This window comes from Ananas comosus, unplaced genomic scaffold, assembly GCF_001540865.1.
Source record: "Ananas comosus cultivar F153 unplaced genomic scaffold, ASM154086v1, whole genome shotgun sequence".
Lineage (NCBI taxonomy): Eukaryota > Viridiplantae > Streptophyta > Magnoliopsida > Poales > Bromeliaceae > Ananas > Ananas comosus.
Window position 1 is genome coordinate 1 of NW_017893328.1, and position 14,701 is coordinate 14,701.

Genomic DNA, 14,701 nt, shown 5'->3' on the forward strand with positions numbered 1-14,701 from the left:
GGCATGTGCAGTTATAACCCCCTGGTGTATTGGTGCATTTCCCATGGCAAGGGTACTGATCCGGATGCTCACATTCATTGATATCTGCCATTTTTATAGAGTCAAAATTGATGCAAGTAGCGCATACAAAAAGCATCAAGTTAGTTTTGAATGTAAAATCCGCAGACTGGAATCATGTAAAGGAAGGACGGTGTGAAAAATTCAAACCTATGCATCCGTTGTCGAGATAGGGATTACCCTTGTAGCCCTTTGAGCAATTGCAGAGATAGCCTACCCCAATGGCTGACTCGTAGCAGTCACTGTTCTTACTACGGCACGCGTAGTTCTGCTTCCCTTTTGCCACCTGGCACGTAAGGTCCCCGATGGCCCAGTCCAGCACCACAGGGACCCCATTCTTGTTTTTTGAATCAAATCTCAAGAGGTCGGATGAAGTAAAATCGTACCATTCGTCCTCTACCAACATCGCATAGCTACAGGGAGTGACATTCGACACCGGGTTGGTCTTGAATCCCCACTGCATCTCGAATTTGTTCACGTCCTTCGGTATAGCTGTCTGGCAACAGCCTATTCCTGCGCATGAGCCATTTGTTGTGCTTTCCAGACTGTCGCAAAATGAGGCGCACCCACTGCTGAAATGTTGCTCGGTCTCACCCACAAAGTACGCGAGGGTGTAACAGCCAAGCGCGGTGAACTTGTTCCGCCTGTTTGAGAACCGGAAAGGCATGTGAATAGTGATGCTTGCGGAGAAACTGTCCACCGACCTCTTTTTTATGCAATTGCGGGCTATCGAATTGTACACACGTACTTCAGCTGGAGAGATGGAGATGTCGATCACCTCGACGTTGCCTGTTTGCAGGAAAGCTTTCGGCGGGCTGAAACTGTTATTGCATGTGATTTGGTAAGGCTCTTCATAAATCTCGTAGACGTCTATGCGGAAACAGTTGGGCCCAATACCGAAAGGGTAAGGTATGCTGATGTTGCCGCACTTGTCAGGGCATCCTGGCAAAGCCATCGGCCAAGGAGCTGTCATCGCTGCTGATATGCTTGGGATTATAGAAAGCTGCAGAAGGAGCTGCATCAGCAAAAAGGACGACAACATTAAGCTCTTAGAGAGCATTAATGGAAGTGCCAAACCCATTTTTCTTGTTTTCTTTGCAATGCTCATGGGTGAATCAACTTTGCTGCTCTTGTATACTGTATTATATAGATCAATCATTGATTGTCTAGGCAAGTGGAGTATAAAGTAGAGTTTTTATTGCTTGATAATTGAAGGTGGGTCCTGCATTCCACTATTCAATGACTTGACCTGAATGGTTCTGCTCAATGAGAGGATTCAGACGACTTTTATCTTTAATCCACGCCGCCTAGATTTTTTTTTGCTTTTTTTTTTTGGTTGAAGTTCTGCACGTGCTTGTTATTGTTCCTCTGTTCTTTTTTTCTTTTTTTTTTTTTACTGTGAATGATGCATTTTCATCCTACATTTAAACGAATTGAAGCTCAGAGAGGTGGCTAGTAAGATGTATGGTGAAAAGGAGAACTTTAATTCGCTCAAGCGCCAGATCTTTGGCCCAGCTGAAGTTTTATGACTCCATGTTTTCAAAGAAGCGTTACGAGATTAGAAATCTCTGCAAATGCTTTTAAGCTTTAAACTTAGGATTTTGGTTTAGGTCTGGTCATTTCTGGGCCTTTGCTGGTACTTCTGAACTCAAAGGCACAAGAAGGGGAACACTTTTGCTGCTCAAGCTGCAGCAATAGATGCTATCCGTGCAGTCATTGATACATACAAAATTTATTTCAGTTTAATACGATAACAAAAACTCCGAGTTTTTGTTTTCCAGATTGTCTTGGTTACAGCATCTCGGAAAGGAGAGCTGTTTGTCAGAAAAAAGAAAAAGAAAAAGGAAATTGGAATAAAATGCTTAAATTCGGTGGAGTGGGCTTGTATCTTTTGCTTATTATCGGCATTCCTTTTTAATCATGTAATCACTGTTTAGTCTTTACCTTTTTAATCACATAATCACTGTTTAGTCTTTAGACGGTTTTAATAGAATTATATAATTTTGTGGACTACAGCAACTAGTGATAAGATGCACTAGGGATTTCTGAATAGTTACTTCCAATTTGAATTTTTCTGTTTATATTATTACATGCACGTTCTGACATTGCCAATTTTGGACGTATCTTGAGGCCGCCACTCACCAAACTCTTTTTTTTGTTTCCCCCTTCCTTAGGTAGCTTTTGGTTGGGGAATAAGGGGGGAATAAGCCCTTGTTCCCCCCTTTGTTCCCAAACGCTATGTTTGGCTCCCGGGAACAGTAGTCCCCGAGAATCTGGAACTAGCTGGTATAAGGCTGGAACTACTGTTCCACTCGTTTTCTGGAACAAGCTTGTTCCTTGATGAGAACAAGATTAATTAAAATCTAAATTGAATTTTAATGGCAGTAAATTATTAATTAATCTAATTAATATATTTAATTATTATTTATTGTTTTAATAATTAAATAATTAAATAATTTATTATTTATAATTAATTATTAATAATTAGGTAATTATTATTATTAATTTATTATTTATAATTAATTATTAATAATTAATAATATTTATTAATTTTTTATTAATAATTATTAATAATTATTATTCTTAATGATAATCGATATTATTATTAATATATTATTTATAATTAATAATTAATAATTAATATTATTATTTATTAATAATATTAATATTAATATTTTAATAATTAGAGTAATCATTTCTTATAATTTATTATTTTATATATAATTAATAAGATAATTAATAATAATATGTATTTATATATAACATAATAATTATTAGTATTTAATTAAGATAATCGTTATAATAATTAATTTATATTATCATTAATTATTTATTATTATTATTGTATAATTATTATTAATATTAATTTTTTATTTATTTTTAAGTATCTTTTTATGTAATTAATTACATAAGTATAATTTTAATTTCAATGTATAAGTTTATTCCTTTGTTCACATCTATCATCCAAACATATTTATCTAGTATTTAGAACCAATTTGTCATCAACGCAGAAATTTGTCTGTTCAGTTGCTCATCTTCCCTGATTATTAATCCCGTAGAATACAGTTCGTTACTTATACATATACGCAGCCTCCGGTCTCCATTGATTGCGTTAGACTTCACTAAAATATATAACTAGTGATGTGGTTTATTATTATAGCTAATAGGGCTGTGTTTTGGTTCGTTTTTTCCTGGTGGATCGGAATCGGAATGGGTAAATCCGTTTGTGGGTGTTTGGTACGCGGGAGTTCCATTCCGATTCCGATTCCCGAGTGGAATGGGAATTCTCCAATCACCTCTTTTTCAATCCGGCCTAGGAGGCCGGATTGAAAGTTGAATCCGGACGGAATGGATATTTATTCGGATTAAATTTATTTTTAAAATTTTTTTAATTAAAATATGAGTTAAAATTTAAAAATTAAATATATAATTTTAAATTTTAATTTAAACCTAAATTAAAAATTAAAATTTAATCAAGTATTTCGAATCTAACTTATGAATTTGAATTTAAATTAAATTTTAATTTATATAAAGTTTTATTCAAATTTTATTTCAAACTTAAATTAAATTTATGGATTCAAATTAAAATTTAAATTGTAATTTTAAGTTTGAATCTGAATAAATTAAAATTTAGTTTCATATTTTGAATTATCCACTCAACTTCAAAGATTAATTTATTTTAAAAAAATAGATTTAAAAATTTGATATTATTTAAAAATTTTGATGTAAATTTTTAATATTTAATATTTAATTTGAATTTAAATTAATATATTATAAAGATAATGTTCGTATATTAATTTGATTACGTTTTTTATTTATATCCACCTGAACCAAACACCAACAATAGAAATGATTTATTCCGATTCCGATTTAGATGATGAACCAAACGGAATTAGGTAATGAGCCATTCCAATTCCGATTCCAGCTTATTTTGATTCCGATTGCGATTCCAACTCCGACTTCGAACCAAACACGCCCTAAGTGTCTTAAGCAGGAGAACAAGGGGAGAGGTGGGGCTCACTCCGAATGTGTTCCTACCTTAGTTTGTGTGTTCACACAGTAGAACTTGCTTAATAGTCAAAACTTTCTTTTGATTATGTATGTGAACTTTGAGAGGAAACCATCAAAGAGGTCAAGAAAAGCGAAGAGTGAAAAATGGTGTTTAGCTAAACCAGCAGGGTGCTGGTGGGCTATATGGTGTGAAAGAAATAATATCATTTTTCAGATTCAAAAGAAGCTGATGCCCCTGGTACTAAACGATCTTATGAGACTTTTGGAATCCTTGGCTTATTTTATCAAAGTGTAGAATTTAGGAGAGTCCAAGTGCAGGTGTTGTTTTTCTTTCCTCCTTTCTTTTCCTTTTAGGCTTTGTTGCATCACTTTTGTAACTAAAATTATTGTTCTTAACGTATGAAGTGAGTGGCATGCTATTCTTCCGTTAAAAAGAAAAAAAAAATGAATCAAAACTTCCGACTTAATGTAGATATTAACTGTGGGACTACACTTTGCAACTTCATGATGTATAGAAATCAACCTTTGGTCTTCGATCAAATTCAAGTTTGTGAACTTTGGACTAAGAAACTCTCGATGCCTTTGAGCTTTTAGCATATGAAGAATGTAGGAGTTGTAGGAGTTGGAGTTTCTGCAACAGTGAGTGTTTGGATAAAGCTAAAGCAAGTCTCTCTCGAGCCACGGACGGAAGAGAGCAACAACTGAAGCACAAACAAGTCATGCATGCACTTAAGTATATCTGGGGGTGTAATGTGGGCCCACATTTTCCGGGCAGAAACGGGCTAGTAGTCGGCCCAGCCAGGCTCGTTTCAATTTCAGGCCACGCCGGGTCGGGCCCAAGCTGTCTAGCCTCTGGCGCGGCACGGCCCTTCGGCCCAGAAGACACAGGCCATGCCCGGCAGGGCCTTGCTTCGGGCTGTCTCTTAAAATATTTATTGTTAAAAATTTTTTAAAAAAATTAGTTTAAATTTAATTAAATTATTTAAAAATTTATAAAAATAAATATAATAAAGTAAATATTTAATTTTTTAAAAATAATTTGTATAGACCGGCCGGGGCCGTGCTTCGGCGCTGTTGTCGTCGTCAGTACCTATGCTTCGGCTGAGGCCGGTGACGGTGGAGGTGGCCGCGAGAGGCAGCGTGAAGGCTCGGGGACCGGGTCAGGCGCGCGGTTACGGGGTTGGTGGCGAGGCAGGGGAGGCCTCGGCGGGCTGACCGGGTCTCGGAGGTGCGGGGGCTCGGAGGACGGCTGTGGGCGGAGGCGAGGAGGAGAGCTCCCCCAGGAGCTTAGGCCAGGTCCGTGTCGTGCTGTGCCGGGCCGTCCGCCTTCGCTCCACCCGGCATGGCTCAGACCCGTTTCGGGCCGTACCGTGTCGGATCGTTGGGCCACAGAGGAACAGCCTAGCACGGCCCGGCACGGGTGCTACAGTATCCGTGTCATGCTGTAGCCCGGCCCAAGGCCGTGCCAGGCCGGGTGGCCGACGTGCCGCCCAGCCCGTTATACACCCCTAAGTATATCGCTGATTGGAAATGAGATGTGTATTATGGCGAGAAAAATATTACCTTTCATATAATGCAGAGTTCTAATTAAGGTTCTTAAAATTTAACTCTGACTATTGACATGGTTTTTTAAACTTAATTTATTATATGCAGTATTTTTCTCTATTTTTTATTTTTAAATTATTATTATTTGATAACAATTAATTTTTTTTTTATTTTTTTTGACTTCATGTAATATGATATAGTTAAAAATAGTGTTTTTATTTTATTATTTTATTTTGTCACAAACATCCGATAGTACGTACGTTGGTTGCAATTGGATCGGCTTACAAGCTTTGATCTTGATCAAAGAATCCATGCCAATGCTCCTCTAGTAGAATTAAATTCCGTTGTCACAGAAAAAAAAACAATAAAAACGTGGAAAATCTATAGAACATGCAAATCACTTCATCATCACAAGGAAGCTCATCATCACGTTATGGAAACGGGGAAAAAAAAAAAAGACGAAAAGAGCTAACTCCACTAAACCAAATTATTAAATACAATCCCAACAAACCAATAAACAACGGAGTAAAAGAAACTGAAAACTGAAAATTGAAGTCATAGATTTGTTTACAGGAAGATCATCTCCCTCCCTTTATATTCAACATCATGTTATCCTCTTGGCTCTGATACATCATAGCATCTGAAGCAATGCTGTATGACCGCGGTTCACTGCCGAGCAAGCTTTCTGCCTCTTCAGGATTCTTTTGCCCCCACGGATGCTGCTGGAATCGTATCAACCTTCGCAGGTCTTCTGCAACATCCTTCATCGGCGGCCTCTCTTCGCCCGTAGTGCGGAGACACTGCACAGCAATAGCAGCAACTTCTTGCAGCACCTCCATTGCTCCGTCCTCTCGAATTTGATCATCTACGATATCCTGCAGCTTATTTTGATTTACCATTGAAACAAAACTCGATGCCAAGGATTTCTTCTCACTCGAGCCGTCCATATATATTGCCTTCTTCCTTGTGATGAGCTCCAAGAGCACTACCCCCCCGAAGCTATATACGTCGCTTTTATCCGTCAGCTTGTGCGTGTGCAAGCATTCGGGATCTAAGTAGCCTCGAATCCGTTGAACAAGCATGACAAATTGATCCTCGTCCAATGGCACTAACTTTGATGCTCCGAAGTCAGATACTTTAGCCTCGTAGTTGTCGTCTAATAGTATGTTCAGAGACTTCACATCGCCATGAATGATCGGTCGACAGGTCGAAGAATGTAGATAGGCAAGTGCTTCAGCGGAGTCCGCTGCAATCTTTAGGCGGGCGTCTAGAGGGATTGGTGATGCACTGTTTTCGCCGTGTAGATAGTCAAAAAGAGTCCCATTCGAAATGAACTCGTAGACCAGCATCGGCACGGGAACCTCAAAGCAACAACCCAACAGCTTAACCACATTCCTATGATTGATCCGGGAAAGAATAATTATTTCATTCACAAATTCTTCTCTTTGGTCTTCCTCAGCAGCTCCTTTCTGAGTAAGTGCTCTGTAGTTTTTTTCATCGACTATTCTAGGCTTCTTAACAGCGACCTCTCTGTCATTCTCCAGGATCCCCGTGTAAACCATGCCGCGACCTCCGGATCCAAGGAGTCTATCCTTGTCGAAGTTGTTGGTCGCCTTTCGTAGATCATTTTCTGTAAATATGCGGACGGTGTCGACTTTCCTCATAGTCATCTCTTCGTGTAGTATTTGGCCTCCGTTTTGCTTGAAATACGCAGCCTTTTCTCTAATGTGCCGTCTCTTCTGCAACTCTATAATTGTTATAAAGCAAAGAGCCAGTGCAATGGTAGCACCGACACAAGCACCTGCACAAAGAAACAAGCACATAAGAAAGTGAAGCCATCGTAGCACGAAAGGAAGGATAGGCATGCTTTGTGAAAAACTGATGCCTTCATCTGAATTCAGTAGATGGTGCAGGGTGCTTTGAAGCCAGTATTTTCTTTTTTTCTTTTTCCTTTTTCTTTTTAAGAGTACATATATGAAGTTAGCCCAGACAACAGAAAGTCTCACCTACAGCCAATTTGTCTTTCAAGGAGAATTTATCTGGAATTTCGGTGCAGTTTTGATATAATGGATTTCCTTGAGTGCCTTTTGGGCATGTGCAGTCATAACTCCCCGGAAGATTGGTGCATGTCCCATGACAAGGGTACCGATCTCCACTATTGCACTCATCGATATCTGTCGGACAATCGGATCAAAAATAACAAAAGCAGCAGCCGCACTCGTAAAAAGACATATATACAATATCGAGTTAAGTTATAATTAGTTTTAGGTGCATAGAAATTGATCGATCAGAATTGACCGGAAATTTCAAGAACCTGTCATCCCCGAGTCAGGGATTACCCTCTTAGTCCCTCGACATTCATAGATAACTCGGCCATGCGAGCATAGCAATCTGTTCTTCGGGCTAACATGCATAGTCGGGCTGCCTTTTGCCGCCTGCACTGGAAATCTCCAGCGGCCCAGTCCAGTCGCAGGCCACAGGGAACCGGCATAATGGTTTCTGTCGACGAAACCGAGGAGGTCGGATGTACTGAAATTGTACGAGTCCTCCTCCACCAGCATTGCGAAGCGACAGGGAGTGATGTTCGCGGCCAGATTGGTGGGGAACCCCCACCGCGTCTCAAAGTAGTCGACGTCCTTGGGTATAGCCGTCTGGCAGCAGCCTATCCCCGAGCACGAGCCATTCGGGGGACTTGTGAGGCTATCGCAGAATGAGGCGCACCCGCAAGCAAACTGTTGGCCGTTCTGACCGACGATATATGCTAGGGTGTGGCAGCCAATTGCAGTGAACTTGTTGCGCTTGTTCGAGAACCGATATGGCATGACCATTGTGATGTTAGCAGGAAAACTATCCACCGCGCCTTGCCGCTGGTTGTGTCGAAGCAGTCGTAAGCTATGTACTTCAGCATGCGGACTTCTGCCGGGAAGAGGGAGATGTCGATGGCCTCCACGTTGGTGCCGAGGAAAGCTTTTGGTTCTCCGGAACTGGCATTGCATATGATCTCAAAAGTCCCGTTGGTACCGTTGAAGATCTCAGTCCGGAAATTAACAGTTGGGCCCAATGCCGAAAGGGTATTATGGTATGCTAACGTTGCCGCACTTGCCTGGGCATCCCGGCAAAGCAATGGGCCCTGAAGTTGTTTCTGCTGCTGCTGCTGCTGCTGCGGTACTACTCAGCACGGCCAGTTGGTACACAGGAAGCTGCATCAGCAGCAGAAACACCATCCTTCGCGCCATTAATTTCAGTGCTGAATCCATCTTTCTCTTTTTCCTAGTTTCTCTGAGTTTCAACTCTAGTCGATCCTCCTTTATGTAATTTTAGAGACGCTCGGCATAAAATGTATTACATAGGCAAGTGGGTATAAACAAGAGCATGTATCAGTTTGCGACTTGAGAATTTGAGTTGTTCCTGCGTGCTATTGTTTAATTAGAAACTATTGCAGGCATCCGCACATTGCGGCCCATCAATTCCATAAAAAAAAAAAATAAATAAATAATATTAAAAAAAACAGCAAAAAAAAGAGAAAAAAGTCGAAAAATAAAAAAAGTACAAATAAAAAAATTGAAGACGAAGCATTAACCACTACAATAAAAATATAAGAATAAAAATATAAGAAGCATTAAAAAAAAACCATAAGAAAAATTATATTTACAGTAATAGTAAGAGTTAAGAATTAAAATATCATATGCCTTATAATTCGAACAAAAAATTATAACTAATTAAAATTTGAGCATTAAAGTATTGTATTTTTTATAATTTGAGCAAGAAATTATAACACAGAAAAGTTCGAGAAGTAAAGTTTCGCGCATCTTATTGTTTGAGGACCAGAAACACAATTTACTTTTTTTATTATATGTTTTGTTTTTATTCCAAACAAAGTCAGAGTTGAGCGTTAATCAGTTTTGATCAATTAGTAATTTCATATAAGTAAAGAATATGAATTTAAGAAAGCTTAATTGTCTAAAATTAAAAAATAAATCAATCATATTTGAATATTTCAAAAAATTTTAAAAAGGTAAAACTGATCACTCAACAAATTATAAATATGACATTAAAGTTTGACATCGAAAATCAAATATAAAATATATATATAATTTTTTGAATTGATGAACAATTTTGTATCAGTTATCAACCTTCCAAAATTTTATTTTTATTATCCAACTTCTTTATATGTTAGATTGCGAGTAATCAATAGTTCTTTCACTTTAAAATTTTGAATGCATCTTAGTTAGTATATTTTCTACGATTCTCCCAACTAAATTTAGTAAAATAAAAAATTAACTTAAACTCTATCAATCCTTTTTTAAAATTTTTTATTATAAAATTTATACCTAAGTGATTAATATTATAAAATTAAAATTATATTTAATACATACGATCTAAATTATTTAAAAATTATATATAAATAATTATATATTTTAAATTTTTATAATAAAAAAAATAGATTAGACTAAAAGAAACAAAACTTCAAATCCTCTTCTCTTTTCTCTATATCTTAACAAGAGAGAGAGGAAAAAAAAAAAAAACTGCCGCCCCCCTCCCCCGAGTGCGGCTAGGCTCCACCCGCACAGCCAACAGGCACCCTACACCCCTGCAGGCCACGTGGATTCAACTGCCGTTTTATTATTTTATTTTATAAGAAATGATTCGGTACTTTATTATTAAAAAATAAAATAAAATTTAACCGTTGATTAATAGAGGGTAAAAGTGTAATTTTAATATTTAGCAGATAAATGAGTTACATCATTCGAAGTTATTTCGGTAATTAAACTATACATCATTTAAAGAAACTTTTAATTGATATTCTAAATTTATACATTAATTTGCACTAATTTAGGAAATTGATTGATTACCCTAATTTAGGCATTAATTAGGTATTAATTTACAAATTTAGTTTAGAAATTTACGAATTTAGTTTAAACATAAAAATTAAAAAGATTAGAATTACTATTCAGAAAAAAAGGTTAGAAATTTGAATTCGAATCTGATTAACAATCACAAAATCTATTTCTAAACTCGATGGATTTCAAAAATCCATACCTAAACCCGAAACTAACCAATTTTTTGAAATCCAAAACCAAATCCAAACCGTAAGACTGGAACCCGAAATAATTATTTCTTTTTACCATATTTCAAAATATTTTATATTAAATTTAAATTTTTAAAATATAAATTCGAATATAATATTAAACTTTATATATGATTCGGGTTGGATTCAAGATGGATATAGAAAAAATCCATAGTTGGTTCACAAAATAATCTCATGTTCTTGTTGTCAAATAATTTGAAATTTTTCTTATATGAAATACCAAATATGAGAGGAAAGATAGAGAGAGAAAAAAGAAATAAAGAGAGAATAAAATTCTAATAATATAATAGAGATAAAATGACTAAATTGCTCATGTATTAAAAAATAAAAATATTCTTTTTTGAGATACCTGGTGACCGGTACCATTCCTAAAATGACCTGCTATTGCAGGTCACAATTTTAAGAAAATTAAATCTGTACCGTTGAGTGGGAGTGATTGAACGGTAATGGAAAAAAAAAAGTATAGAAGCATTACTCTTATTTTATATAGATACTGATATAGATATATAGATAGATACTAAGTCTACAATATAAAACGGGTTGTAGAATTGCGCCCGTAATTCAAAGGTTATAATTATAATCCCTGTAATTTAAATTTTTTTTTATTTTTAGTTATAAAATAATTAATAAAACTAGTAGAGAAATATAGGCTATCAGGTGATAGAATTATAAGATTACGGTCAGAAAAGTGGTTGAGATGCCAAAGGATTGTTCATTACTCTTTCAAAAATGTATGCAAGTAATTATAGAGAAACATAATTATAGATAAATATTGAGTCAAAAATCAAAAAAGGTTTGCAATTCTTACAATCCCTCATTCAAAGTCTACAGGGTTGAGTTTTGATTTTATATAAAAAAAAAAAAGAGATAATAAGAATAGTGGAAAAAGAATTGACCTTTGGATGAGGGTGTCGTGGGCTTACAATTCATAATTTTTCCTTTCAAAAAAAAAAAAGATGTTTACTCGAGTGAAGTTTATTTTTTGTCCTATCTTATATACACTTGCACTAGTTAATTCTGACCTATTAGTTTACATATTAATTTTGGCCTAAGTCTTCTAATGTCATACGAAAGCTTAACTTATTAAAGCCTTGTCAACTTCTTGTTTTTATTATTTTAATTTTTATTGTTAGTTATGCTAATCAAAGAAAGATAAAATAATTGAGGGGCCATTTCAACATGCGCTGTAGTTGAGGGGTTCTGCATTTTCACCCTTCTTCTATATTACAAATTAGAGCATGATAACTCGACATTCTTCTTATAGCTTTTATATAGATAGAGAGAGAGAGTTGAGCTGGAATGCTATTGGTAGTAAATGAGCTCCATCGCCATTTATTTATTTTCGATGATGGAGTTTTCAAATCGACAATCGGCACTGATGAACACGATCTATATCACTTGAAGTATTTAAAAATCAAATTTCAAATCTTTTCAACGGTGCCAGTTGTCGATTTAGAAGCTCCATTATCGAAAATAAATGGGCAGTAACGAAGCCCATTTACCGACTGTCCCTAGAGCAAGTTGCAAAGGGTTTGATGGTTGGTACCCGAGACCCATGTTCGAATCCTATCTGATTCACATTTCTAGCTAAGTTTATTTCTAAATAAAATAAACGAAACGAATAGCGTACTACCTATCTCTCCAAAAAAAAAAATAATAATAACGAAGCCCGTTTGCTAGCTACCGATAATATTCCAACTCAACTCTCTCTCACTCTCTCTCTCTCTCTCTCTCTCTATATATATATATATATATATAAGGCTTAATCGCTTGCTTTACGGTCTCAAACAAGCAGTTGACGTGTGCAGGTATAATAAATTTAATCGAGTTGACTTACTCTTGATTAGGTAGTGCTAAGATGACAAGGACTAGATGTCTACCTCTCACAGAACACAATAAAGGGACAAGGAATATTATATCCATCTAACTAATTATTTCCAATTTAGATTAATATTTTTCAGCATGCATTATATAATTTAGAAGGAGAAAATTATGTTAGCCGGCCCAATCCATTTTAATCTCATAGAAAAGGTCTACAGAATACCAAAGCATTGCTATTAGTTAGGTTAAAGTCAAAATTGTTAAGGTGGGACCAAGATTGTTTTAATAAGATGACTTACGTAGGATGGAATTGAACACTTCAAACATACAAAGAAAATTACAAGAGATTGAGACACTCACCGCATAACTTGCTTTAAGCTCGTATTTTTTTGACTTACTTGGCATTTATATACAGACGTTAATGTGGCATCGTAATAGTTAACACGGGGTGAAATTATTTTGCAAGCACATGAGTTGCATACAATAAGAAAGGCACATAGCAAGAATGAACATATTAGATGATCAAAAACAACTTACCGTTAGTAAGCTCGTGCATGAAAATCGGAGAAATAGATACTAAGGCCTATCATCTATCTGCAGGCCTGCAGCCTCTATTTTAACCCTCTAGGCTATGATAATAACCAAGTAATTAATTAATATCTGATACAGCGTGTACAAGCGAACTCTATTTCTTGAGCATTTCTTTGTTCCTATGATTGTTGCCTGAATCTCAACGACCTTTGTAGCTCCTCTGCGAATTCATTGTTGGCCTCTCCTCTCCCTTTACATAGAGACACTAACATGGCAATCTCGGCAACTTCTTTTAACACTTCCTTTGACTCTTCCTCTGGGATTTGATCATCGTCTAACATATATATGTATCCTGCAGCTTGTCTTTGTTTACCGTTGAAACAAAGCGTGACACCGAGCACGTACCTTTCTTTTCATTCGAGTCGTCAATATATAAATTGCCTTTTTTCAGCAATGAGCTCCATGATCGGTACGATGCCAAATCAATAAACATGGCTTTCTTTGATTAGAAAGGGCCAATTAGTGGATCGACCAGTCATTATCGGCATAGAAAGCAGGCGTTTTACTAAAACCAAAACGAAAAAAATCAATGGGCCTGGCCCAGCACGTAGAAGTCCAGCATGCAAGTTGGGCTTGTTTTTTTTTTTTGAGAGAAAGGTAGCACGCTACCTGCTTCATTCAGTAGGAAAAGTGAACTAAGCTTACAAGGTGGAAGCAGCTAAGGCTTCCTTGGCAAAAAGCGAACACAGAGAAACAGAGAAACAAAACAAAAGTGGCGAAAGAAGGAAGGAAGGATTTATAAAAAAGAAAGTGGGGGAGGGGAAATTTGGTTACATGAGTGAGCTCCAGTCACTAAACAGGGTTGAGGCTCTGTCCAAAGCTCTCTCGACGTTGGGGAGACTAGAACGGAAGACGAAGTTGTTTCGCTCAGTCCAGAGGACCCACCAGGTGGCCGCAAGCTTTGTTAGACCTTTGGATCTTAAAGAGGTGTCGAGCGTCTGTGAAATTAGACTCCAACGTCCTCGCACGTCCCCGCCCGAAGCCAAGTTGTGTGCCCCCGCCAGTCGTTGAAGAAGAAAACGGGCAAAGACACAGTTGCAGAATAGGTGGTCGGCACATTCCTGGGAGACAGCGCAAAGGACGCAGGAAGGGTCCAATTGTGCCCCTCGCCTAATCAATCTGTCGGCCGTGAGCAGCCTCTTGCGCAGGAGCAACCAGACGAATGTTTTGATTTTAACCGGGATCTTAAGTTTCCACAGGTGTTGATTGATCGGCTCACTTTGTCCGGCGAAAGTGATAAATTTGTACATTGAGTTAACAGTGAATTTGCCGTGAGAGGTCCACCTCCATATAAGTGAGTCCGGTCTTGTGCTTAGGGAGAACTGAAGTAGGCATTCCTTTAGAAGTGCTAACTGTCTTCTATTTCCCGAGGAGGCTGAGGCTAAGAATCCTATATAGATGAAACGCCATCTCCAGCCGAGATGATTCCAGCATTGGGAAATTCGGACATCCTTGTTCCTGATAGCCGAGAAAATATCTAGAAATTCTGTGCTCAGCGGTGTTTCCCCGATCCAAATGTCCTTCCAAAGCCTGATGCTGCTTCCATTACCCATGCCATAAGAAATGCCACATTTAAACACTTCTCGG

At 37.2% G+C, this 14,701-nt stretch overlaps 1 protein-coding gene and 1 pseudogene across 1 annotated transcript; both read right to left on the bottom strand.

Annotated features, from left to right (window-relative positions):
- Window positions 1-4: 4 nt before the first annotated feature.
- Window positions 5-1,146, bottom strand: LOC109705617 (wall-associated receptor kinase 2-like; the record flags this gene model as incomplete). Its single annotated transcript, XM_020226360.1, has 2 exons — window positions 208-1,146; window positions 5-84 (listed from the first exon to the last, which is right to left on the bottom strand). Coding segments are annotated over exons 1-2 (1,011 nt in total), but the record flags the coding sequence as incomplete, so codon positions are not given.
- Window positions 1,147-6,148: 5,002 nt separating this feature from the next.
- On the bottom strand, window positions 6,149-8,870 carry LOC109705608 (annotated as a pseudogene).
- Window positions 8,871-14,701: the final 5,831 nt, after the last annotated feature.